Source organism: Erythrolamprus reginae, chromosome 7 (genome assembly GCF_031021105.1).
Source record: "Erythrolamprus reginae isolate rEryReg1 chromosome 7, rEryReg1.hap1, whole genome shotgun sequence".
Lineage (NCBI taxonomy): Eukaryota > Metazoa > Chordata > Lepidosauria > Squamata > Dipsadidae > Erythrolamprus > Erythrolamprus reginae.
This window is the reverse complement of record NC_091956.1, coordinates 57,187,736-57,213,355: the sequence shown is the minus strand read 5'-3', so window position 1 is coordinate 57,213,355 and position 25,620 is coordinate 57,187,736. Positions and strand designations below refer to the sequence as shown.

General features: G+C 38.6%; 1 protein-coding gene across 2 annotated transcripts in view; it reads left to right on the top strand.

Annotated features, from left to right (window-relative positions):
- The first annotated feature begins 284 nt into the window (after positions 1-284).
- Positions 285-25,620, top strand: part of TUSC3 (tumor suppressor candidate 3) — a 152,742-nt gene continuing 127,406 nt past the window's right edge. For both annotated transcript variants that reach the window (XR_011559557.1, XM_070756623.1), the window contains exon 1: positions 285-453. Coding sequence is in view for 1 of the 2 variants with exons in the window: in XM_070756623.1 (XP_070612724.1) it covers positions 355-453 (99 nt within the window). In the remaining variant the exon portion in view is untranslated. The remainder of the gene's footprint in view (positions 454-25,620) is intronic.

The window sequence follows — 25,620 nt, the reverse complement described above, 5'->3', positions numbered from 1 at the left end:
AGTCGTTGCAGCTCTATTTTTAGATCTTCGTATTTCATTAATTTCTCTAGCTGCCTCTCCTCAATTCAATATGATGATGATGATGATGATGATGCCGGCCTTAAAACGATGGTTGCCATTTCTGCATCCTCTCATAATACAGATAAAAGCAAATAAGAAGCCTCTTCTCTCTCGAAGGGAGAAAGAAAGCGCGCTGAGGGAGAAAGAGCGGAGACTACATTTCCCAGAACGCCTTGCCTAGGAGCTTGTGTTTGGATTGGCTACTGTCCGGCCCAATTGGGGACGGGAAAGTAGCGTGGATAACGGCCGCTAGCAGGTAGACGGGAGGTATTGGAAGGGCGCCGTTGGGAAGCCATGGTACCGCTACGGCGCTTAAGGCTGCACCTGTCTGCGGGGAGCTGCCTCCTCTTCCTCCTTTGTTTCCAGTTCGGGGGAAGCCAAAAGAAGAAGGAGGTAGACCACCCCCCTTCAACCTCCCCCATCTTTCCTTCTTCCCCGGGAGCACCGATAAGGCAGTTCTGTCCAACCCCCGCCCTTCCCTCCACGCTGCCGGCGCCGTTGGTTTTATTATTATTATTTTATTTTAGTGTATCTTTGCTTTCCCTCTGGTTCCCACTGAATGCCATTCTGATCCCTCGCTTTCCTCTATGCGCGCTTTGGCATTTTCCGTTCAGAATGGGTTCGCAGCCATTGCACACACGCAGCCCCGAATTGTCTTACGGCATCGCCATCTCTCGGGCTGCCCTCCGAGTAAATTCTCCCCGGGGAAAATGCACCGGTAGCCGTTCTTCTAGGTGCAGAGAAGTGCAGCGTGGGAGAAACAATGGGTCCTTCAGGGCCCGGCCTTCAAGGTGTAAATCAGGTGGAGAGACAGCCTACTTGAAGGCTTGAAAGTAATTACTCATCCATCAGGGACTCGGCAAAGAGGTTTTTTTGTTTTCCAAAACGTTACAATAAATCAATAAACAAAGATTGCCTTCTTTGATCGCACACTCCTTTTTTTTCCTATCATGATTTCCAAAGTAAATAAGATAAATTATTCTGGGCCCTGGTTTTTTTTCTCCAGAGAACTCTGGTCCTTTGAAGCAAGTGTTTGGGAATAAGAGAAATGAATTTGATATAAAAGATGGTGACTTTTATACAGGAGAATAAAGCATCCTTTTTGGACTTAATTGCTTGGAGTCTTTTCCCCGTATTTTGTGTAATATTTAAATTTATTTATTAGATTTATATGCCACTCTTCTCGCAAATCCATCTTTAGAATTTTCTAAAAATAGAATTTGATATTAGTTGTGCTCTTACAGGTTTTGATTAAAATTAAGTTCTTCCTGTAGCACAGAGAAAAGGACTAGCTGAAAGGGCAAGGAAAAAGAAAAGAGACAACCTGAGTGGAAGTAGGACCACATTGACAAAAGGAATATATAATACATCTCTGGGATGCCTAGACTTTTCATTGTGGGTAGAATAAATTAGATTTTAGTCTAACCAGATTCAGTTTTTATGTAATGTACTCATTGTAAGCTATAAATGTAAAGTTCCGAAACTTTGAAAAATAAGTTCATAGATGTGGAAAAATGGGGAACATCAAACAGGAGATTAAAAATAAATAAATAAAAGTGAACTAGATGCAAAGGAAATAAAACAAAAGTGAAATTTAAGATAGAGAACATTAAAAAAGCATATGAAGAGAAAAAGAAATCTATAGGTATATTCTTTATTTCCCTGCAAGTACAAGGTCAGCTTTTAAAAAAATCAAACAAGTGTTGATCCATTGATTACTGCAGGATTGATTGATGATCTTTTCACCCACACCTGATATGCATTGGGGTTGAAATAATCATCCCTCCGTAAGTTTGATCACTATGGATTCAACATGCTATTTTATTTTCTAAATTATTTGAATATTAAAACATATAAAATTTGGTTAAAAGTTAACCTCTTTGATCACACACTGTTCCATCAAAACTGTTGAAGTAAAGAAAATAAATTATTCAATGACCTGAATTTTTCAGTGGTTTATGAGTGAGAAAGAGAGAGGGAGGGAGGGAGGGAGGGAGAGAGAGGGAGAATGTGTCTATGTGATAAAGAACACTGATAAATTAGAATTATATTTATTTGGTTATTTTTTTAACAAATTTTATAAACCATGAAATTTGTTCTTGTGTTTGGAAAATACAACTTGCTTCTTTGTTTTAATCCTTAACTTTCATCTGTTCATTTTTGTTATTAATATATGCTATTTCAGAGGTGTACCATATGTCGGGGAAAATGAGGCAGTCCTAATATTATGAGGTAGATTGTTTGGTAGATTGTTTTCTGCGTGGTAAGGAGGAATAGAAATAAAAAGTTTATGAAATAGCAAGCAGTAAACCTGAAAATGTAATAAGATGCATGAATCCTATTTAATATCCAAACTTTCACTGATCTTAGGTGATAACCTTTAAAATAATTGGACAATCTAGTTACCTGTCACAATGCAGGTATTCTGGCACCTACTTTTAATTTGGCTACAAAGAACAGGAGAAACAGCAATGAAACCCTTGCTTCTGTTGTTAGGCATTTTCGAAATAGCAAAATATTTGTATATGTGACAGCTCCAATATTGTCTCCTGAATGAGAGAAAGAGTCCACAACATTTAAGCCCTCCTAGATTCTGGCTGTTGCTGGATGGCCAACTGGAAGCCATGACAGTATGGGTTTTTGTTTAATTCAGTTAATGTTCTAGCTGTTTTTGTATTACCGATTTTAAAGAATGAATTATGCTATGAATCACTGCATATGTTTTGATTTTGGCAGGTAAAATCTAGGAAATTAATAACAAAGTTATGTTATTCTATTGATAAGGCTGATAAACCAAATTGCATTTGAACAAAACAAGTCGATGTTAAGAGAAAGTAGCATGAACACATTTCATTTTAGGGGAAAGAAAAGTTACAATCTTGCACTGGAAATCCAATTAAGGCAGGAAATCAGGGTTTTTTAAGATACCGCTATTGGGCTTAGAGAGCTCAGAAATGGATCCAGTGTTTTACCTATAGAGGGGGGGGGGAGGAAGCATCTCATTTTTTGTTATTAGACCTAGAAATGTATAATTGCTCCCTCTTTGGCCCATTAGTTATAGAAAATCTTCCATTGCTCCCTCTTTGGCCCATTAGTTACAGAGACTTGATTGGCCTTCAAATGCTTTGGAACATTTCCTGGTTTTGCAGGTGGCTGGACCAGTTTAGTTCCTTAGGGATCATGGGGCAAACTGCACCAGCTTCTGGAATTCTGACAGGCCAAATTCTATATTTTGATGTGTCGATATAACCTCCTTTAGTGTCAAGGAAAGTGCTTGTTTGCAAATTGCAATTTTAATTTCTCATTGCAAGAGGCACTGACATTGCGTTACAAGAAATCAAGCCCCAGTAAGTTTTCTGGAAACTTTGTGTTTGTGTTTGTCTTTCGTATCAAGGCATAGGATAGTTCTAACATTCCATTCTTTGGACTGAAATACATTAAATAGAAGATGAAATAGCAAAGATTGATGAACTCCAGGTGAGATAATAACAGCTGCCATTCTTTGTCATGAACTTCAACATGACTGTTCTTTATGGAACATTTGTAATAAGAACCTGATTGTTGGAATATTTTGGCATAATTCTTTTTATAGGTGACAGCAGAATTGGAGTGATGGAGATAATACTTGGATCTTTGTGGCAATGTTATTAAACAGTTTTCTTGAAAAAACTCCATGCAGTCAATAGAATATGATCAAAGAGATACTGTCACAAGTAGGTGTGGCTGATAAACTGAAATGTCTCTATTATCATTTATCAAGCATGCACATTTTATTTTGAATAATATCTATGAATTCCAGATAGCAGTAGGAAAGAAATTGTGAATCCTACAACTACACTGTAAAGATTAGTATGTCTTAAACATCAGTGATGTAAGATACATTCCCATCAGTCTTTTTTTTTAGTATTACAGTATATTTTATTTAATCATATTTTAGATCAATATTCTGCATTTTTCCAAGTGCTAAAAGTAGCATACATAACATCTTAGGCTTTATTATTAAAAAGATAACATATTAAGTAGATTTTCCTGAGTTTGTATAGTTTGGGGTATTTATTTATTTATTTAATTTATTTATTTATTTGATTTTTTATTCTGCCCTTCTTAGACTCAGAGCGGCTTACAACATGTTAGCAATAGCACTTTTTAACAGAGCCAGCATATTGGCCACACAATCTGGCTCCTCATTTTACCCACCTTGGAAGGATGGAAGGCTGATTCAACCTTGAGCTGGTGATGTGATTTGAACCATTGACCTGCAGATCTAGCAGTCAGGTTTAGTGGCCTGCAGTATTGTACTCTACTCACTGCGCCACCTCAGCTCCATATATGTGAACTTGGGTTTCTCTGTCTTATCAATTAAACTCCACTAGCTATAGATCAGTGTTTCTCAATCTTTGGAACTTTTAAGATGTGTAGTCTTTAACTCCCAGTCTTTCCAACCAGTTTGTTTAAAATATTCACAGATGACCGTATGAAGTAAGTCAACAAGTCCCGGACTATTTTGAATCTTAAATGTACCTACAAACTGCAAGCCACCATATTGGATATACCTTTTACTCAGTAATCTTGGGAGAAGAGAAACTTTGTGCATTCATGCCATATTGATAAAATATTAAAAGAAGAAGAAAGAAAACATTGGTTGTACCAATTCCAGCAATTTGATATACAGTACCGTATTTCAGGAGAATGTCTAAAGCAGTGATAGTGAAGGTTTTTTGGTTTGTGTTCTGCCGGGCTCTCTGGTAGAAGCCTCCCGAAAATTCACGGGTACAAATTTCAGACACACACACGTTTGAAAATTCAAAACAATGTCCTTTATCACAAAATTCAAAAGAAACAAAGCACCCTTTTTGTATTGCAAAGAGCACTCTTCCCCAAAACAACCTTGTCGGCTGTAGTATCTGTGAAGAAACGTCACAGCCCTCCTTCCCACAAAGTGAAACACACACACACTTTACTCTGCTTTGGTGTCAAAGGCGTGAAAAATACACTTCCATTTATTTATATTATAGAATAATGAAAATACTGATGTTCCCTATCTAGTTCATGGAACCCATTTCATGGCATGCAAAGTAACTCTAAAACTCCTGCTCATCAGTTTTCTTTTAAAATGATAGTGTGAAGTAATCTATTAAATACATCAAAAACAATGTTACCCTCAATGATGTGTGAATACGAAAAGTATGCTTGCTTATATTTTATGCCTTCTTAAAATGAAAGTCATGTATAAAGCCATTTTTCATAGTAATTTTGTTAAAAATTAAAACTCAAAGGATAAACTAATACAAACTAGACAAAAATAAAAAAGTGCAGGAAAAAAAATAGAAAAAAGGAAATAACTGTACAGTAGAGTCTCGGTTATCTCTCCTTTGATAATCTGACATTCCGGATTATCCCACGTTGTAGCTGCTTGGGGACATGGTTGTAGGCATTTCTGCACCCCCTAGACATGCCCCCAACATGGTAGCTGCGACGGAAAAGCAGGCTGGGAGGAGGGAAGTGGGTGAGCGGAGCGAGAGAGCCAAGGAGGGAAACGGGTAAGTGAGAGAGAGAGCCAAGGAGGGAAGCGGGCGAGAGAGCAAGACAGCCATGGAAGGAAGCGGATGAGCGAGCAAGAGAGCCAAGGGGGGAAGTGAGCGAGCGAAAGAGAGAGCGAAGGAGGAAAGTGGGCAAGCGAGCGAGAGACCCAAGGAGAAAAGCGGGAGGGCGAGCCACATACAATAGAGTCTGGATTATCCAACATTTTTGGTTGTCCGACTATCAGACCACCGGTTTATGTTGGATAACCGAAACTCTACTTTACATATCTATATATATTTTCATAATAAAAACAAACAATTTTAATAACTTATCCATCTCTTAAAATACAATAAATGATCTCTTCTCATATTATATCTCTTATCCATAACCAAATCCTTATAAATGTTGTATTTTCGGTCCTGATTAGTAAAAGTTCATTAAATTTAGCAGATTAACAAAGTATCTATTTTAACTTTGATTCAGTGAGCCAACTTTATATTCCTTCCTTCTATTTGTAACAGTCTTGATATTTAGTACCTTCAAATAATATCCTAAAACTTGATTTCTTTTTATTTTTTCTTTGTCACTTCTCACAAAATTCTTCAAAATTTTAAGAACGTTTTTTGTATTATACAGGTCACTCTGTTGATTTGTTATTTGTATTTCCCTTTTAATTATCAAGGCATCAGTCAGTTTATGGCAGGTTTAAAACTTTGGGAGATGAGCAAGTGGCCTAAGGACTAAGTTTCCAGATATATTTGAAATAAGATTTTAAATTAATTATAAGAATCTTTCCATGGGAAAATACTTCTGTTTTGAATTCTGTAACAAAACCCTGAAAGCATGGAAACTAGAAGTAAATAAAAATTATAGATAAATAACAAGAACACTTACATTTGATATACAAATAAAATGAAGCAAAATATTTTAACATTCAGCTTACTGAAGAGTATTTTTGAACAATATTTCCAGACATTAATTTAAAATGATCTGTCTCTGTAAAGAGAATATGTTTAAAAGATGTTAAGGAAGATGAACAAGTTATAGTAGACTTGAGACTGATTTGAAAATGGATTTAAAATTAATTTATAAGAATTAACGAGTTATGTAGAAAAAGACCCAGGACATACAAAAGATGTTGAACCTACAGAAGATTGAGATTAATGGCTTAATGCAGTAAAACAAAGGGAAGGATTTTTTTACTTCTTAAGCACACATTTAAATGCTTGCTTGTGCTACTTTTATCTTAGTAGCTAAATGAAATTGATAAATATAATCTGGCTGACTTTGGTCTCCTTTCTTTTTGTTTCTAAACTTACTTTGCATACAACATTGCATTTAAATATACCCAGGGCTCACATGAAAGAGAAAGGCATTTTAATGAACATTATTAAAAATGTGAAATAAAACCCATGTGGGGTGTGTGTACATGTTTTTATATTATTATAATATAGCACATAATATATTTGAGGGGGAAAGATGGCTCAGTGGTTGAAGTTGCTAACTCAGCTGAAAAGCTGACAGCCCGGGTTCAAGTTCCAAGTGCTGGACAAAAAGGTGACCTTTACATTCTCCAGCTCCTGCCTATTTAGTGGTTAGAAAGCATTTATTTTATTTTATTTATTTATTTGTCAAACAATTATAGGGTGATAATTTGTACATATTAAACATTAGATAAGTAATGATAAAAAGTAGCAAAAGAAGACAATAGGACAGAGATGGTAGGCACAGTGGTGCGCTTATGCACGCCCCTTACAGACCTCTTAGAAAGGGGGAGAGGTCAATTGTAGATAGTCTAAGGTTAAAGGTTTTGGGGTTAGGAGTAGAAACCACAGAATCAGGTAGTACATTCCAGGCGTTGATTACTCTGTTGCTGAAGTCGTATTTTTTGCAGTCAAGTTTGGAGCGGTTTACATTTAGTTTAAATCGATTTCGTGCTCGTGTGTTGTTGTGGTTGAAGGTGAAGTAGTCGTTAACAGGTAGGACATTTTGGTATATGATTTTATGAACTATAGTTAAGTCGGAACGGAGACGACGGAGTTGTAAGTTATCTAAACCAAGGATTTCAAGTCTGGCGGAGTAAGGTATTTTGTTGTGAGAAGAGGAATGAAGGACTCTTCTTGTGAAATATTTCTGGACTCTCTCAATTGTGTTGATGTCAGATATGCAATGTGCCTACAGGTGAGCTGTATTCTAGGATTGGTCTGACAAATATTTTATAAGCTCTTATTAGCAGTTCAAAATTACCAGAGAAGAATCTGCGAAGCATTAGGTCAACAACTCTTAAAACCTTTTTGGCAATGTTGTTGCAGTAGGCTCTAGGACTTAGGTCATTGGATATGAGTACTCCAAGGTCTTTGACAGATTGAGGGTTATCAATAAGTTCAGTTCCTCCAAGTTTATATTTAGTATTCTGATTCTTTTTACCAATGTGTAAGACAGAGCATTTAGTGGTGGAGATTTGAAGTTGCCAGGTTTTAGACCAGTCTGCTACGTGGTCAAGGTCTTTTTGAAGGGTAGCAGCATTGTCAGTGGTATTAAATAGTTTGACATCATCTGCAAAGAGAACGCAATTGCTAGTGATGCAATCGCAAAGATCGTTTATGTATAGTATGAATAGTGTGGGTCCTAAAACACTACCTTGAGGGACACCACTGTTAGCAGGAGCAAAATGCGAGTACATAAATATTTACCACTTTGGTGGGAGGATAACAGTGTTCCCTGCACCTTTGACATTTAGTCATGCTTGCCACATGATCATAGAAGGGTCTTCAGACACTTCCCTCAACTAAGAAACAGATGAGCACTGCCCCCTACAGTCAGACACTGGACAAGGGAAACTATTATCTTTATATAATATTTTTTTAAATTCTGGATTCTTAAAGAGCAAGGTAATGTATACGACACTCCATTGGTCATGTGTACAATAACAACCATGTATTGGTTGTTGCAATGGTTGTAATAGTTCTGCAACCCTCCATGGCTGTGGGTGAGCTTAAAACTGAGTAGCAGTTGTCTTAGTCCAGCAGTTCTACTGGTATATCCTTGAATACAACTATATTTCCAGCAGTTTCAGAAATGGTTTCTTTTTGCTTTTTCCATTGGTATTCTGGCAACCAAGGGTATAGGGCAGGATATAGTGTCAAACTGGATTTCATTGAAGGCTGCATCAAGGTTGTATTTAACCTTGGGGGCCCAGGGTGGGTGTGGCCAGCTGTGCATCACTTGTTTTGGGGGCACCTGTGGAGGCCTGAGTGCTCTGCCAGCAAAAATGGGCTCCCAAGCTCTGTTTTCGGCTGCAATGGTCTCCTGCAACCTTTTGCCAGCAAAAGCTGAGCTCAGTAGGACCCTCTTGAGCTCCGTTTTGCTGGCAGATGAATTATGGGCAGGTCCTTCACTGTTTCCAGGGCAGCCCCGTGGGCCAGATCTAAGTACCACAGAGCCAAGATAAGGCCCAGGGCCTTGAGTTTGACACCCTTGATACAGAGCATCACATACTGTACATATAATCTAATTTTATGGCAATACAATGCCTGTACCCTTGACTGCGATACCAAGTGAAATTTTTTACCATGTGGAAATTTTTTTGGGAAAAAGTAATCCTACTGTTCTTTTAGAAATAAAGTACTATCTAGTATGCATATTTAGCAGATGACATCCATTTTGAAGACTCCATTAACAACCAGATTCCATTTTTGGGAAAATAGTGATGATGTTCAACCTTTATGTAATGTCAGTGTAGTATTTGTTAGCCATGAGGCTAGGTTCTTCTGGAGGAAGATGCTATTATAGAAAAGGCCCACTTCCTAATCCTCGCAGCTGACATTTCCTGATAGGACTTTCTGCTGAATTGAGTCCCTTGTTCACAATTTTGACACAAATACTGTGTCTGAATAAGAGAATAAAATATTTACAAATACTATATGATAAAACTATGTACCAACTTAACTCTAGAGCAATTTTATTTATTATGTTCTTAGTGCCAGATCTCACTTCATATGAAATCTAAATTTAGACTGTATACCCATACCTTTCTCTCAAAATATCATTTGGCTACTGTCCAGAATAGAATTAAGCATATTTATGATGATGAAATTATTGTATTGTAGCTATGTTTTTATAGTTACATATTCTTTTTCAACAGGCATCTTTGATCAGCATAAAATTGCAATGCTGTTGGAATCAGTATGAATTGCTTTGTGTAAAAACATGCTGAAAACTTCTGAAACCAATTAAATTTGGCTTTAATGTCTTATTAGTTTAATTTTCTACAATGTTCAAGCTATAATTAAGTTCCAATTTTCAGAAAAACTACCAGTATTTACTTTTTCTTTTCATTATAGGAGGATGGTAATTCTATACTAGCCAAATATCAGGATAAGTCAGATAACATTTTTTCAAAGTGATACATACAGTGTAAAATTGTGAAATGTAATTCATTTTATTATATGCATGGAATAGCTACACATATATAAGATTTTTAATCGGGATACTTGGGTAGAGAGGGTATTTGGGAAAATACACTATCAATATCAATAGACAATTACAGTATATTAAAATTCCATTGTGTTTGTTAAGACTTTCTAAGATAGTTTGAAACTTTTTGATCTGTATGTGATTTCCACAGTTTCACTCCACTATGCTGGTATAGTTAGATTATTCTGAAAGTTACCATTTAAATATTCTGTAGTTAAATGTCCCGGTAGGCTAAACAACTGTGCCATTACTGTTTGAAGTCCTGAAATCAAATTTGTGTTTATTTCTGTTCCTCTGGTTTGTTTATCCAATATAAAATCCAGAGCAGTATTGTTGGCAAATGATGCCATGTATCACATTAGAGGAAGAACATTTGAAGGCATCACTAATTGTGTATAAGTTTGTTTGGGCCAATCAGTGATTGTGTTATTAGTTGGGGCAAATCTGGATTTATTGCAAGATATGGATTCCCATGTTGGCATAATTGTTCTATTGTTTCATGTTTTTGTGACAATCTGCTTTGGGTTGAGCGGGTTTTTTATATAAGTATGGGACTATAGCCAATATCTTTAAAATGTGATGTCATTGTCCAGTATGGTCTGTAGCTTTTTAATGGTGCAGTTTGGTGCCTTATGCTATAAGCTGAAAGGACAACCAAGTGATGTTCCATTATTCTGTTTTTCTGCTCTGCCTATGTGTCCTAGAAATTTATCAGGCTCTATTGGTTTGTGTGTTGATCTTGTTGAGTGGATCATTCAGTCTCTTCAATGTTGAAATGTAATTCTATTAGGTAAATATTTCTGCAAACTGTGTGAGAACAACTTGGTTTTATTGTGGAGACTGGCAATAAATGCTAAATTTGGTGATGAGTTCTGGATGAAAATAGAAAGCATGGAGGTATGCATGAAAACCTGTTGTTTTGCTGCATAATGTGTTTATACCTTTCTTGTGTAATTTTACTGTAACATCAAACTTGTTCTGCATTATAAGTTGAAAATGAGGTTGATGGTGGAATTAAAGTTGTTGGTCAGCTTGTTGGGTTATCATGCTTTTCTTGGGGCCTTGGATAGTACCTTGTTTTTTCCTGTTGAGGTTGTTGAAAAGGGGATTTTTTAAAAAATTAATTGTTCATTGTGGTTTCAACATTTTGGTGAAAACGTTTAAATAAACATCTAATTCCACGTGCAGGCAGTTATTTATTGGCATTCAGTGTGATCTGCAGTGACATATTCTCCCAGTATTTATTGTGTTGATAATGGCTATGTATTTGTTTCTTGCCTTGAAAGTATTCCTTAAATCTGAAATATTTCAAGGTTAGCATAGAGTTGCATATTTTATATTGGCTTAGTGGGGGCAAAAGGACGTTATGTAAGAAATGACTTCTTCACAGTCAGCATCGTGGATCACAGCTCCTGTGTGCAAGTATCTGGTTGAAATATAGCTGGCTATCAAATATATATTGTGTTCACACCTAGTGGTAAGCTGTAAAGTGGTTTGCTTGATTTTAAGTTAGCTGAATTCAGCTATTCTGTTTTTTAATGTCATAATTATGTTGTAACCTTATCTAATTATGGTTTATATAAAAGGTTTCAGCAAGGAAAAAAAAGGTTAAGCAAGTCTGACCATTACAAAGCCAAGAACAGGTGCAAACAAGTGAGTTCATTCCAAAGAGAAGAACAGATAATCCATGAAAGAAATGAAGAAGAAAAGAAATATTAGAATGTAAAAATGATATATTTTTCCTCCCCGTAAACCTTACCTCTAGTTCTTGGTTCTATTTTTGAAATTGCCCCAATTGTTCATTTTTGTTGGTGTAATAAAATCTAGGTGTTTGTTTTACAAACTTTGGTTAAGCAAACTATGGTTTAATGCAATAGGTGAATTTTGGATGTGGACTTAGAATTGCTTTTTTTTAAAGGTTGGTTGCTATCATTGATAGATGATAGTCTTATTAGGTAATTCTATAAAATATATTTTAGATGCCTTTTGGCGATTATCTCCCATAATCATCTCTCTTCATAATTTGTTGGTTAGTTTGGCGGTCAATTGCCCCCTGATGGCTTTAGTTATTACTGTTTTGTCCCCCATAGGATACCTAGGAGCTTTGCTTTGTTTTTCTTTCTTTTTAAAGTTCTGCCATAAATAAAGCCTGCCTTTTTTCTTTTTTCTCCTGCTTCTCCCAAGATAGCTGATGTATCATTTCCACTTATGTTCATGTGTCTTGGGGCAAATAACATCTGCAGCACCTTTGCTTCCATTGGCAAGTATTCCTGATCTCTAAAAAGAAAGTGATGTGGTAATTTTGTTGATGGATCACTGGGGAAATCGATGTAAGAGCAAAGAAGAGATGATATAGCAGACAGTTGATGGAATATGCAAGTTTTAATAAAGAAGAACAGTACTAATAACAGATGTAATGTAGTGGCAAAAAGTGTGACGTTTAAACCTGGATGTTCATGGATCCGTCTTCAGTATTGAATTTTCTATCTTTATCAAGCTATTGCTTCAGTTTCCAAAGAATAAAAAAGTAAGGTGATATTAGAAATTGTGGTTATGATTTTTAAGGTAATCACACTTGGCCAATAAAATTCTATTCTATTCTATTCTATTTATGGGAGATGTTGAATGATTCAGGAGCAACATCCTGTAGATATTGTTCTCTTTACTATCAATAACTTACTATTTTTTGACATGGACTAATTAGAAGATTGGAAGATTGAACCCGCTTCTTTATATTAGAGCTATTTGGAGGAAATTAAGACCAGGTATTGTTTATTGTGGCTGTTTGCAGAAAGCAGAGTATAGTCCTTGCGGGAAAGAAGATATCAGCAAAATGGAGCAAATACAAAAATAAAAATCAGCAGTACTCACCATAGGATCAGAAATAACAAAAATATAAGAATCATATCAATCAATATAATCTCCCTACAAGACACTAAACAGAGAATTATCTGGAAAGCTTTCCAAAAAGCCAATAAGAAAGTGCAACATGCAAGGTATTCTACAGCAGTGTTTTTCAACCAGTGTGCCGTGGCACACTAGTGTGCCGTGAGACATGGTCAGGTGTGCCGCGAAGCTCAGAGAGAAAGAAAGAGAGAAAGAAAGAGTGAGTGAGAGAGAGAAAGAGAACAAGAGAGAAAGCAAGAGAGAGAGAGAGAACAAGAGAAAGAAAGAGAGAAAGAGAGAGAGAGCAAGAGAGAGAAAGAAAGCAAGAGAGAGAGAGAGAAAGACATAGAGGGAGGTAGGGAGGGGGAGAGAAAGAGAGCAAAAAAGAGAGGAAAGAAGGAAGAGAAAGAAAGGTATGGAGAGAGAGAGAAAGCAAGAGGAAGGAGAGAGAAAGAAAGAGGAAGGGAGAGAAAGAGGGAAGGAGAAAGAAATAGAGTGAAAGGGAGGAAGAGAGAGAGAGAGAATTCTTTTGTCCAAACTTTTTTTAGTCGCCCCCCCCCACCACCACTCAATGTGCCCCAGGGTTTCATAAATGTAAAAAATGTGCCGCGGCTCAAAAAAGGTTGAAAATCACTGTTCTACAGTATGGGGCCAGCATATAGAATATTTTTTCTCTCTCTCGTTCCCTTGGTCTTCCTCAGAAATGGATTCTTAAATATCTTCTCCTGGAAGCATACATGGAACGAATGGAATCACTTTGGATCATTCTATTCACATTTGTCTGAATAGGTACCTTTCCAAAAAGGCAAGTGGATTTTCTTGGTTTCTTTCCTTGAAAATATTTCTCTTCTCATCCCACAACAACAACAACAACAACAATAATATAATAATTTATTATATTTGTATGCCACCCTCTCCTAAGACTCGAGGCGGCTCACAACAACAGTAAACAATATATGACAAATCCAATAATTAAAACTATGACTAAAACCCCTTATCATTAAAAACAACCGTACAATCCAATCAAACCATACATAAATCTTACTAGCCATGGGATACATCAATCACCCCATGCCTGGTGACATCGGTGGGTTTTCAAAGTCTTGTGGAAGGCAAGGAGGGTGGAGGCGGTTCTAACCTCTGGGGGGGAGATGATTCCAGAGGGCCGGGGCCACCACAGAGAAGGCCCTTCTCCTCGGTCCTGCCAGATGACATTATTTAGTAGACGGGACCCGGAGAAGGCTGACTCTGTAGAACCTAATCGGCCGCTGGGATTCATGAGGCAGAAGACGGTCCCGTAGATATTCTAGCATAGCAATAGCAATAGACTTATATATCACTTCACAGTGCTTTACGCCCTCTCTAAACTGTTTACAGAGTCAGCCAACAATCTGGGTCCTCATTTTATTGACCTCGGAAAAGTGGAAGGCTGAGTCAACCTTGAACCTGGTGAGATTTGAACTTCCAAATTGCAGGTAGCCATCTATCAGCAGTAGTAGCCTGCAGTACTACATCCTAGCCACTGTGCCACCTCGACCAAGAAACTTAGAACTGAAAAAGCTTCTTGGACCAGAAGCAAAATGTTTTCAAGGAAAAAAAAATCAAGGAAGTCCACTTGCCTTTTGGAAAAGCATCTTTGGGCCATTGAATTGAACATTTTTCAAAATATTTTTTATGTTCTTTCAGTGAAAATAAGGGCTAAAATACAATCATTTATGTAAACTTTTGCCAACTATGGAACATAGTTGCCCATTTTGGATGGTTCTAAAATGCCTGTTTTAGAGCTATGACTTGGAAAATTTCAGCCACAAACTTTTTTGTGTCATTTGCAATAAATTAAATGCAGTGCCTAGAGCAATTCAAGATCCCTTCTGTAATTAGATTGTCTTAAACTTTGTTCCCATCCCAGATGTCTTTTGTTGGCAGCCCAGCTTCCATAAGACAGTTCAGCAAGTTAATTGATCTTTTCTACTGAACTGTGCTGCAAATACTTACCCAACACTTCCCGAATAACCCCATGGAAATATCCAGATTGTTTTATCTAGTATTATGGTTGCAGTAAGCAACTATTGTTAAATTGAACTTGATTTTTCTGTCATAAGAAAGCTATGTTTATATTGCTTGTAAGCCAACTTTAAAAATGGTTGGTGGTTTCCAACTTGCTAATGCAAAGCAGATGCCTTTCAGATTTGTTGTATGGCTACCATCAGTTTCAGTCAAACAGAAGGTAATGGGAATTGTAGTGCATCAAATCAGAAGGTTTCAGAAGGCTGATGCAGTTTGTAACAGCAGATTTTTAATAGCATGGTGCTATTGATATGGAAGGCTGCTACAGATTCCACTTCTTGTGTATATCAGCCTTAAGCTCTTTGTTTCCAAAACATTTCGGCCTGGATTTGAGTTTTTCTTCATCTTTGGCATTACAATAGTTTCTATAACTTCCAGTTGAGTAGCATCTAGATAGCCTTGAAGGAGAAATTCAAGGGTGACTACATAAAATGTGAGAAGAGGATAAGAAAGTTTTCTCTGATATAAGGTGGGAAGAATTTCTGTTGTGGTTTTAGGATTATGTTGTTATACTCTAGCAATAAAATATTATGAATATTTGTCTTGGGTTATTGGGCTGCCTGATACCTTCTGAAGAAATTTCAAACTGTCTTTCTATTTGTTTTTTTTATTATTTCAGAGATGAAACTTCACAACCAAACAATTATGAAAACTTTGATAGATCTTTTTAAAAATCAGATGAAATTTTAAAAGTTGCCGTAGACAGCTATGAGCTTCTGTCCCTCTTGCAATGATACAGGTGAAACTTGAAAAATTAGAATATTGTGCAAAAGTTCATTCATTTCAATAATGCAACTTAACATGTAAAACGTGAGAGAGACTCATTACAGTGGACCAACACCAACAGATGACATGGCTCTCCAAATCAACACAGACTGGACTTCAAGCATCTTGCAGTGTGCGACTCTCCATGCTTCCTCCATACTCTGGGCCCTTGGTTTCCAAATGAGATGCAAATGTTTCCACAGTCTGCTAATTTGGGGAGCCACGTCATCTGCTGATGTTAGTCCACTGTGCTTCATTAAGTCCAGCTGTCTACCAAAATTTTTTGGAGCACTTCATGCTTCTTTCTGCAGATGAGCTTTATGGGGATGCTGACTTCATTTTCCAGCTGGACTTTGCACCTGCCCACACTGCCAAAGACACAAAAACCTGATTCAATGACCATGGGATTACTGTGCTTGATTGGCCAACAAATTCACCTGACCTGAACCCCATAGAGCAATGGTTCTCAGCCTTTCTAATTGATTTATTTATTAGATTTGTATGCTGCCCCTCTCCGCAGACTTAATCCCGCGACCCCTTAATACATTTCCTCATCTTGTGGTGAGCCCCAACTATAAGTTTAGTGCCAATTCTTCCAACAGATCTTTAAGATGATTGGCAAGAGGTCAGAAGGACACCCCCCCTGTAAACGTCTGATTGGTTGGATTGTAAAAATATGTTCCGAGATGCCAGAATAGAAGCTTTAGTTGCTAATACCATTGGAAATTTGTCTTTTCCCATGGTCTTAGGTGACTCCTGTGAAATGGTCATTCGACCCCGAAAGGGGTCCCGACCCCAAGGTTGAGAACCACGGCCATAGAGAATTTATGGGGCATTACAAAGAGAAAGATGAGAGAAAGGACACCAAACAATGCAGATAAGCTGAAGGCTGCTGTTGACGCATCCTGGTCTTCCATAATACTTTAGCAGTGCCACAGGTTGATAGCTTCCATGCCATTCCTCATTGAGGCAGTAATTGCTGCAAAAGGGGCCCAAACCAAGTACTGAGTACATATGCATGCTTATACTTTTCAGATGTCTGATATTATTCTATGTACAATCTTTGCTTTATTGATTGCATGTAATCTAATTTTTTGAGATTGTAGATTTTGGGGGTTTTATGAGCTGTATGCCATAATTATCACAATTATGACAAATTACAGTTTGAACTATCTTGCCTTGCATGTAATGAGTCTCTCTCCCATATATTACATTTCACCTTTTAAGTTGCATTACTGAAATAAATGAACTTTTGCACAATATTCTAATTTTTCAAGTTTCACCTGTATTTTCTAATCTGAATTTCATCATAATTACTCTCACTTAGACTAGAAGAAGAGAAATCCTAGGAAGAAGATTTTCCTTGGTTAAAAAAAATAAAGTTTGACATGCAAACTAGTTTAAAATATAGAATTGTGACCCCAATCTTCAATGGGTCTCGTTCTTTAGAAGGAGTTAGGCAGCCCTGGAGGCCAAGGAGAGCAACATGTTATTAATGGGAAACGGGGCATTCCCACCAGAATGGACCGATGCTTATTGGAGCACAGAAGACAGACTATAAATGCATTGTGAATGCACTATTTCTTTAAGACATTATAACAGTTGTAAACCAAGGTAGGAGTCAAATATATAGAAACCCTGAGAATACTATGGAGAAGAAAAGATGGTGAATATGGTAAAGGCAGTGGAGGGCTACCAAAATTTTTACTATCACACTGTGGGCATGACTTATGCAGGACACCCTGCATTTTTTTTCAACATCTTTCAGTGCAAATTGGGTACTCTGGGGTGGAGCTCCATTTTCGCTACCCCACTGCATCCCCCCCCATCCAAGCAGTAGCCCACCCCTGGGCAAAGGTCGAGTAAGGGAGGAAAATAACAGCTGGTAGGACTATAAGGCGGCTGTTATATCACCTGCCTTTATTGTAAGGTTATAGTAACGGAATCCTGCTGGTCAGAAAGCATGTCTCATCTCCCTTCCTTTATGTCCAAGAGATGCTCCCCCCCCCATTCTTTCTATAGGCTGAGATTCCTTTTGCCTGTCTGTTGTCTTGTCTGTCACTCTTCTTCCTTTCCCACATTTATCTCTCAGCCCATTTCACAATTCAACACACCTGCACTTTCTTTTGGATTCAATTTACAGACGTTGCTAAACTGGATTTTTTTTAAAAAATAACTCAGGGTCCATGAACATCTTTCTGGATTTCCTATCCCCTCATTGATTCTTTACTCCATTTTTCCATTTATGAAATGGCCTTGTTCCCATTTCCTAAATATTTCTTTTATCTATTTTTTTATTTGTGATTAGCTGACAGCTGTTTCCTTTACTGTTTGGTACCAACCTAGATGCAAATTATGAAAAGGCATGAAAATAGGTCAACCTGGGGGAAGGGGGGATCCTTATTCTGCTGAGGCAAAACAACATTTTTTTGTTTTTGACATAGTTCTTATGGTTAAGTAGAGCTTCGAAGCGTAAGGCACCCTATTTTTATAATAAAGAATTGAGGAAAGTCGATAGTGGGATTTTATTGTGAAATTGTCCTTCTAGTAAAAATAGGAATGAAATAACTAAAACCATAAGCAGTGATACAGTGATCCCTCGATTTTCGCAGTCTCGATTTTCACCTCGAGGCTTGACTACTGTAACGCTCTCTACATGGGGCTACCTTTGAAAAGTGTTCGGAAACTTCAGATTGTGCAGAATGCAGCTGCGAGAGCTATCATGGGCTTTCCTAAATATGCCCATGTCACACCAACACTCCGCAGTCTGCATTGGTTGCCGATCGGTTTCCGGTCACAATTCAAAGTGTTGGTTATGACCTATAAAGCCTTTCATGGCATCGGACCAGAATATCTCCGGGATCGCCTTCTGCCGCATGAATCCCAGCGACCAGTTAGGTCCCACAGAGTTGGCCTTCTCCGGATCTCGTCGACTAAACCAGTGTTTCCCAACCTTTTTTGAGCCGTGGCACATTATTCATATTTTCAAAATCCTGGGGAACACTGAAGAGGGGGGGGGGGGCGGCTAATGAAAAGTTTGGACAAAAAAAAGTTGGCCTTCTCCGGGTCCCGTCAACTAAACAATGTCGTTTGGCGGGACCCAGGGGAAGAGCCTTCTCTGTGGCGGCCCCGACCCTTTGGAATCAACTCCCCCCAGATATCAGAGTTGCCCCCACCCTCCTAGCCTTTCGTAAGCTCCTTAAAACCCACCTCTGTCGTCAGGCATGGGGGAATTGACATGTTCCTTCCCCCTAGGCTTATAAAATTTTTGTATGGTATGCTAGTGTGTATGATTGGTTTTTAACTTGTGGTGTTCTTAAAATTAATTTAATATTGGATTTGTCTTGTATTGCTGTTGCTGTGAGCCGCCCCGAGTCTGCGGAGAGGGACGGCATACAAAACTGATTAAACTAAACTAAACTAAACTATTCCTCCATTTCGCTCTATTTCTCCCTCCCTCTTTCTCTCTCTTCCTTCCTTCCCTTCTTTCTCTCCATCCCTCTTTCTTTCTTCCTCTCTTTTTTGCTCTCTTTCTCCCTCCCTCTATGTCTTTCTCTCTCCCTCCCCCCCCTCTTTCTCTCTCTCTTGCTTTCTTTCCCTCTCTTTTTCTCTTGCTTTCTTTCTCTCTCATTCTCTCTCCCCTCCTTTTTCTCTCTCTCTCTTTCTTTCACCACGCCGTTGAAACACATCATAACTTCATTCCAGCGGCTCTCCAAGAACGAAACGCAGCAGGAAGATCTGCAACCTAACCGGGGCTTCTTCAGAGGGGAACAAACCAGCCCTAAGCACGGACTGAGTGTTTAAAACCATCGGAGCAAATGCTAGGGATTCAGCCAAGAAGGGGAAGAATTGCAGAGGAGCTGACAAGGGGCGAAAGGGTGGCTTGAAACATAGCCCACCCTGGTATTTATTGTTGCTCCTGGGGGAGGGCATCGTGGGACTGCAGCCGCCTCCCCCTTCGAGGTGGGAGATGACTTTCCGGCAACAGAGAGAAAAAGAGAGCTCGAGCCGGAGAGCGCCGTTGTCTTCGCCTCCGCCCGGCTCTGCAGCTAAGAGGCAGCAGCCATCAACCCCCTCGCCCTCCCAGGCGGCGCCCGGCCATGCTCCGCCTCCTGATAGCCAGGCCGACTTTTACCTGCTGCCGGAGCCATTTTCTCACACCCTGCCGCCGCCAGGGAAGCTCCAGCCGGGCGGAGCGCACCGTAAAACAAGAAGAAAAGGTCAGCTGTGAGGTGGCACCCTGCCTTTCCGCGGGACCTTTTCTTCATGTTTTATACGGTGCATTCCGCCCGGCTGCAGCTTCCCTGGTGGTGGCAGGGTGTGAGCTTTGGGGCCCGGAGGGAGGGAGGGTTGCCGGCGGTAGCAGGGGCAAGGTGGTCAGCTGTGAGGCGACTACTCCTGGTGCTGCTGCTGCCGCCGCCAGGGAAATCCCCCCACGCGCACTTAGCCATGGCGCACTTAGCTGCGTCTTTCAGTTTTTGAACCCTGCCCAGGAGCCAATCGCCAAAGGTAGGCTTTTGCAAAAGGTAGGCGATTGGCTCCTGGGCAGGATTAAAAAAACACGCTGGGTCCCATCGGGCAGGAGCCGGGGGACAGCTGCGAGTGGGAGCTCCAGGTCGGAGGCACCGGCAGCGCCCTGCCCAGCTGGAGCTTCCCTAGGAGCTTCGCGGCACACCTGACCGTGTCTCACCGGTTGGGAAACGCTGGACTAAACAATGCCGTCTGGCGGGACCCAGGGGAAGAGCCTTCTCTGTGGTGGCCCCGACCCTCTGGAACCAACTCCCCCCAGAGATCAGAGTTGCCCCCACCCTCCTTGCCTTTCGTAAGCTCCTTAAAACCCACCTCTGTCGTCAGGCCTGGGGAAATTGAGATATTCCCTTCCCCCTAGGCTTATTTAAATTTATGCTTGGTATGTCTGTATGTATGATTGGTTTCTTAAATTAGGGTTTTTAAATTTAACTTAAACTTAAATATTAGACTTGTTTATATTGTCTTATTATTATTGTTAGCCGCCCCGATTCTACAGAGAGGGACAGCATACAAACCTAATAAATAAATAAATGAATGAATCAATGAATCAATGAATCAATGAATCAATGAAGGAACAAACAAACAAACAAACAAACAAACAAACAGTGTCTCTGGTTGACATAAACAGTAGCATTTGGGCTACATAACTCATTGGGTTGCTTACTTGAACTACTAGAATATCCAGTGAATTTTATCCTGTCCTACTGATAAGATCCTCAACATTCCTCCTAAAATCCATTACTCAACTCTGGGACTCTTGTTTCCTTTCTTTGAAAGAAGAGCAGAACTGAGCCATCATAAAATAGAGGTATTCCTCGGCTTCTGGCCACAATTGAGCCCAAACCTATTGTTGCTAAGTGAAACATTTGTTAACGGAGCTTGCCCCATTTTACCATCTTTCTTGCTATGGTTGTTAAGTGAACTGCTGTAATGGTTAAATTAGTCAAACTGTTGGTCAGTGAAACTGGTTTCCCCATTGATTTTGCTTGTTAGAAAGTCGTAAAAGGGGATCACATGATCCTCGTGATACGGCAACTGTCATAAATATAAGTCAGTTGCCAAGTGTCTGAATTTTGACCACACAACCATGGGGGATGCTGCGTCAGTTTTAATTATGAAAACTTTTTAGTGCCGTTGACTGACCATTAAACAAGCTGTTCTTTTCCATTACTACTAGTAACGAAAGAGCTGAATTCTGAATTATCTGATAAATATTTTAATATTTCATGTGCTTCCATTGTGTTTTTTCTTAATAAGTGTTGCAAAGACTTTTTAATCATAATTTGAAGAATACATGATCAGACTGTTCAATTTTAGGCCAGAAATATTGAAAGATTGATCTTACACAAACATATAATGTTGTTCACGTCTGACTGACAGGTAATAATCCAAACAAAGGATTTAAGCTTTAACGGCTTTTCTTATTGCAGACTTTTCATGGTGCTCCATAACAGTCTAAGTTTGGCACCCTGAAGCATTTTCCTCTATGGGGTGCATTCAAAATTCATTTCTGTGAGCCATCCAGTTTTTTTTAAGTTTTCAAACTTGCCTAGGATTATTTGCAAGGAGGAAAGGGGGATCAATTAAGTGTCTAAGAGAAAAATGTGACCACCTACTGTTTAATGTAATTGGAGTGTTCCTTCCTCCCTTTGGCCACCTATAAAGAGGTTCAAAAGCACACATCTAAACCATAGGTGGGAACAGAAATGCTTTGTATAGTTGTTATAAAAGCCTTAAGAAAAATCCTGCTGAAACAGATAAACAACTGTCCCATCCAGCACTCATGGTCATGCAGTGACCAGCTGGTGTATTTAGGAAGGCTATAAAACATGGACAGAAAGTTGACAGCCTTCCTTCATTGTTGCTCTCTATCAGCAAATATGTTAGGCATGGCACCATATTTTGGAGGAGCAAATAACCATCAACCCTAATAGCCATTGTTTTCTCCCTTTCAATAGCTGTCTAAATTAGTGACTATTCTCATATTCTGGTCTTGATGGAATGTTTTCAGTAGTGCCTGTGATATAGTAAAACATATTAAACTGAATGAAAATGTGACTTTGTCTTAATGGAATGTGCTTCCAGTTGTGAAGTAGGTTATTATTTTCTACCCTTTTCTCATTTACTGGATCCTCATTTTGCCTTACCACATTTTGATCAAAACATAATTTCCAGTACTTAGAAGCAGCTTTTCTTTATATGCAATGAGCACATTTGGATTTTGAAAGTGAATTATGGGTGCAATCACCAAATGGCTAGGTAGTACGCACCTGTCACCGAGTACTAGGATAACTGAAATTCGCTATAAAGCAGTTGCTCATGAACTGGGAGAGCCTATGTTAACAAAGTGAACCAATGAATAGGCATAGCAACTAAGTCAGCCAATGGGAACTAAGCACATCTGAATCTGTGCAGAGAATCAAAACTGGAAGCTAGCTTAAGCTGGGTGTGGCTTCAGGTCTAAACTTTGTACTCTCTCACTATGTGCTTATCTGCTGCTGAAATGAAACTAACTGTTCTCTGCTGTCTGTAACTGCTTGAAGAAGAATCTATATTGGTATTTTAAAATTTACTTAATCTATATTCTTGTGTATAAAGAACTTAATGAATCCAACTGAATCAGTCATCTGTGTGTGCTTCTAGAAATTGGTTTTTCTGCAACAAACTTTAATAAGTAGCTTAATTTCTAATTTCTAAAGCCGGCATGGCACAGTGGTTAGAGTGCAGCACTGCACTCATCTAACTGTAGCTGTAGTTCAGCAGTTCAAATCTCACCACCTGCTCAAGGTTGACTCAGCCTTCCATCCCTCCAAGGTGGGTAAAATGAGGACTCAGATTGTTGGGGGCAATATGCTGATTCTGTAAACCGCTTAGAGAAGGCTGTAAAAGCATTATGAAATGGTATATGTCTAAATGCTAATAAAGTTGCTCTTTGAGCTCCCAGATGGACTTATTAAAGATAAGCACGTTGGATTGAAGCTGCATTATTTTTAATTTTTAGAAAATGTTTGTGAGTCCTATGTGAGATCCAAGACCATTATTTTGATGGAGAGCCATAGTTATATGTACCTGTGGACTGTTGCAATAATTCATTATTTCTTTAATCATGGTTTGAATAAATTGCACTAAACCCTAAACCATAGGTGACTGCCACTTTAGAGTTGTGATTAAGGCATCATTCCTTTGTGCTTTAGGCACAAAGCCAGCTGGATGACCATGGGCCAGTCACCCATTCCTCAACATTAGGAAAGAGGCAGTGCTAAAGACTTACAAAATCCTATCTAGATTATTTATTTATTTATTTATTTTATTAATCAGATTTGTATGCCGTCCCTCTCCGCAGACTCGGGGCGGCTCACAGCAATAATAATACAATGTAAACAAATCTCATATTTAAGTTAATTTAAAAAAACCCAATTTAGAAACCAATCATACATACTAGCATACCATGCATAAATTTTATAAGCCTAGGGGGAGGGAAAGTGTCAATTCCCCCATGCCTGACGACAGAGGTGGGTTTTAAGGAGCTTACGAAAGGCTAGGAGGGTGGGGGCAACTCTGATATCTGGGGGGAGTTGGTTCCAAAGGGTCAGGGCCGCCACAAAGAAGGCTCTTCCCCTGGGTCCCGCCAAATGACATTGTTTAGTTGACGGGACCCGGAGAAGGCCAACTCTGTGGGACCTAACTGGTCGCTGGGATTCGTGCGGCAGAAGGCGGTCCTGGAGGAATCATAACTGACAAAATCATAGACAGCCAGACAGCAGACAAACTGATACTATGGTTAAACATGACAATGTCAGGATTCATATAACACATTAAATCAAAATTAACCCAATCATTTTGACTGACTGCACTAAATAAAGTCAATAAATAAATGTTGCCCAGATAAGGTAAATTCCTTCATCAATAAATATTCTTAGAACCATGTTTAAGATACGGGGTTGATACAGAGTAGCATAATAATTGCTATTCTGTACGCTCAGATTTTGGTGACCATGTCATATCATACCGTTAAAGTTACAAGACTTCCCAATGGGGCTGTAGGATTTTCTAGATAATGCTTGATGCAAATTCAGTAACTGAAATGTATTATATAGAGCAGAATTGTGAAACTCGCGACACTTCATCATGTGAGGTATCACAACTTTTTTCCCCTTAGCTAAAAAATGGGGGTGGGCATGGCCAGTGCATGTCGTATCTGATCTTTAGACCGCACATTTGTCATCTCTGCTATAGAGGCTTCTGGAGAGTCTGGGGAATCCTAAAGAATTTAAGATTATAAACTTTTGGTTCAGTTGGATTTTATTTCATGTTCAAAATGTAGAGTTTGTCTTTCTCGCATATCAAATCTGCATGGAGAGCATAAACATTTGGCTAAATGAAACTTAATACAGGGTTCTTTCATGCAGAGCACATGCTTGCTCTGCTGATGAAGAATAAATTACAACTTTGTTAGCTGAAACAGCATTTTTTTTAGCAATTAAAGCGCTATATGATGTTTTTTCATCCCTTTGAAATTAAATGAGCAACTTTCATATGCAAAATTGTCTTGGGAAACTATTATTTTCCAAAACTGTGTGGTGCTAAACCCCTTCTGTGATGTGCACTGATTTATTTTGTGACTGCTGTACATAAATTCTGAAACTATGGAGTGTTGACAAAGAATAGTTTACAACTAAAATGAGAATTTCTAAGCAACTTAGTGAAATATGAAAAAAAATCCAACAAATAGATCCATAATTGTCTTTAAAACGTTTGGCAGTTTTCTCCAGAAACTTCATTAATTTATTCAACGTTTCCCCGCTTACCTGAAATAAGTAGCAATTGCATTGAAATGAACTGCAGTGTGTGTAAAATATCATTTTTTGTGTGTGTAGGGAATGTGTTTTCTCTTGCGATTTAAATCCTACATTAATTTATCCTCTATGTGCATCTCATAAATAAACTGCAGGTCAGGAAATCTTTTGACTTTTTAATAATTCTTTTTCTGTTGGAAAATGTTCTACCAGATTCTTCTGATGTTTTTATATTCATAGACTTACAGGGTCCTCTCTATATAGTGTCTACAGTTTTTGTAGGTATATGAAGGAATTAAGGTTTATATTTTTAATTTCTTTCCCTCTTTCACCTTACGTAGATTAGACAGTTTAGAAACTGTCAGTATTGTTATTAAAATATAAAATAATTCCTTTTCAAAAAGAGCTTTTTTGCTATAATCCTCTTAAAATTTGTGTATGAGCAAGCCTAATTCTGTAGGAAATACTAGTTTAGTTTGTTTCCAAATTGCGCATTATGTAAAAAAAAAGACGTACA